Source organism: Penaeus monodon, chromosome 10 (genome assembly GCF_015228065.2).
Source record: "Penaeus monodon isolate SGIC_2016 chromosome 10, NSTDA_Pmon_1, whole genome shotgun sequence".
NCBI classification, from domain to species: Eukaryota; Metazoa; Arthropoda; class Malacostraca; order Decapoda; family Penaeidae; genus Penaeus; species Penaeus monodon.
Window position 1 is genome coordinate 14,558,312 of NC_051395.1, and position 1,439 is coordinate 14,559,750.

General features: G+C 33.2%; 1 protein-coding gene across 1 annotated transcript in view; it reads left to right on the forward strand.

Moving 5' to 3' along the window:
• LOC119577869 (histidine--tRNA ligase-like) overlaps positions 1 to 1,309 on the forward strand; it is a gene marked incomplete at its 3' end in the record, with an annotated part of 7,637 nt that extends 6,328 nt beyond the window's left edge. The window contains 4 exon segments of the mRNA XM_037925493.1: positions 1 to 70; positions 334 to 408; positions 596 to 791; positions 1,176 to 1,309. The exon segment at positions 1 to 70 is cut by the window's left edge and continues 35 nt beyond it. Of these exon segments, the coding sequence (XP_037781421.1) occupies positions 1 to 70; positions 334 to 408; positions 596 to 791; positions 1,176 to 1,309 (475 nt within the window).
• Positions 1,310 to 1,439: the final 130 nt, after the last annotated feature.

Sequence of the window (1,439 nt, forward strand, 5' to 3'; positions counted from 1 at the left end):
AAAATTTGTCCTTAAAACCCCAAAAGGCACTAGGGATTATAACCCCTCTGAGATGGCAGTAAGGAGAAAGGTATGTTGGAAAAAGATGCTGGTGTTAGGTACAAATTTCCTATTGCATATATTTTTTCTATTCATTCAAATTCAAATCCTTTGTGTTTAGTATCCTGAAAAAAGGTGGTGCTGAAAAAATCTTAATGAACTTCAGTTGGAAAATTATCATAGCTGATATGTATTTTTAAGTTTGTGGCAATTACATGTAATGATCAGAAGTTTAGAAAGGATCAGAAAATATTTTTATTGCCTTTGAGTACAGGAATGTTTAATTTCTTGCAGGTGTTTAATACTATATATTCAGTGTTCCATATGCATGGTGCAGTTGAAATTGAGACCCCAGTATTTGAACTGAAGGTAAGTACAGAGATGCCTTTTCAATTTTGAATTCATAGTAGCTTTTAGAATATGTAGACCTAGCTACTTAGGAGTCATTTATTGCAGAGTATCCTGGTTTTGCTACATTTGTTTTGAAAAGGTAATAGAATTGGTAGTACTCATACCCATTTCCTACCTAATCAGACAAGTCTTTTTGCTTGAACAGGATGTGCTTACTGGGAAATATGGAGAAGACTCAAAGCTCATTTATGACTTGGAGGACCAGGGTGGTGAGATCCTTTCTCTGAGGTATGACTTGACTGTGCCCTTCGCCCGCTATGTTGCCATGAACAAAATCACAAACATCAAGCGGTACCACGTTGCCAGAGTATACCGCAGGGACAACCCAGCTATGACCAGAGGTGTGGTTTTGATTTTTTGTAAAGAATATATCAGTGATTTGTATTTATTTGTTTTTTATTATTAGCAGTAGTTGTACTATTGGTACTGTTTTTATTTTTCTATTATTATTATTGTTATTGTTATTATTATTATTTTTATTATGTTACTATTTTTGTTATGATTATTATTATTTTATTGTTGTTATACTTTATTTGTATTGGTATTGTCATTATCACTATCACCTTTTTTATGGTTATTATTATCAACATTGGCATTATTAACTGATCATCATTAGTGTCATCTTTAGTTGATGAAATGTTATTACTGCAATAAAGAAATATTCTACATGCTGCTTTCTGTTGATTAAAAGAATATTGGAATATTCACACACGGTATGCTTTCAGGTCGCTACAGAGAATTCTACCAGTGTGATTTCGACATTGCTGGCCAGTATGAGGCCATGCTTCCGGATGCCGAGTGTGTTCAGCTTGTCCACCAAGTTCTCTCCAAACTTGATCTAGGGGAATATACTATTAAGGTAGAATGATTTTTTTTTCTTTTTGTATCTTTCTTCTCTCCCTTACTTTTCTGTTGCACTTTAGAAATGCATGTTTTATGTTTTATTTTTTATGTTTTTTTGAGCTAGGGTTTTCTATTTCACTCTTCTT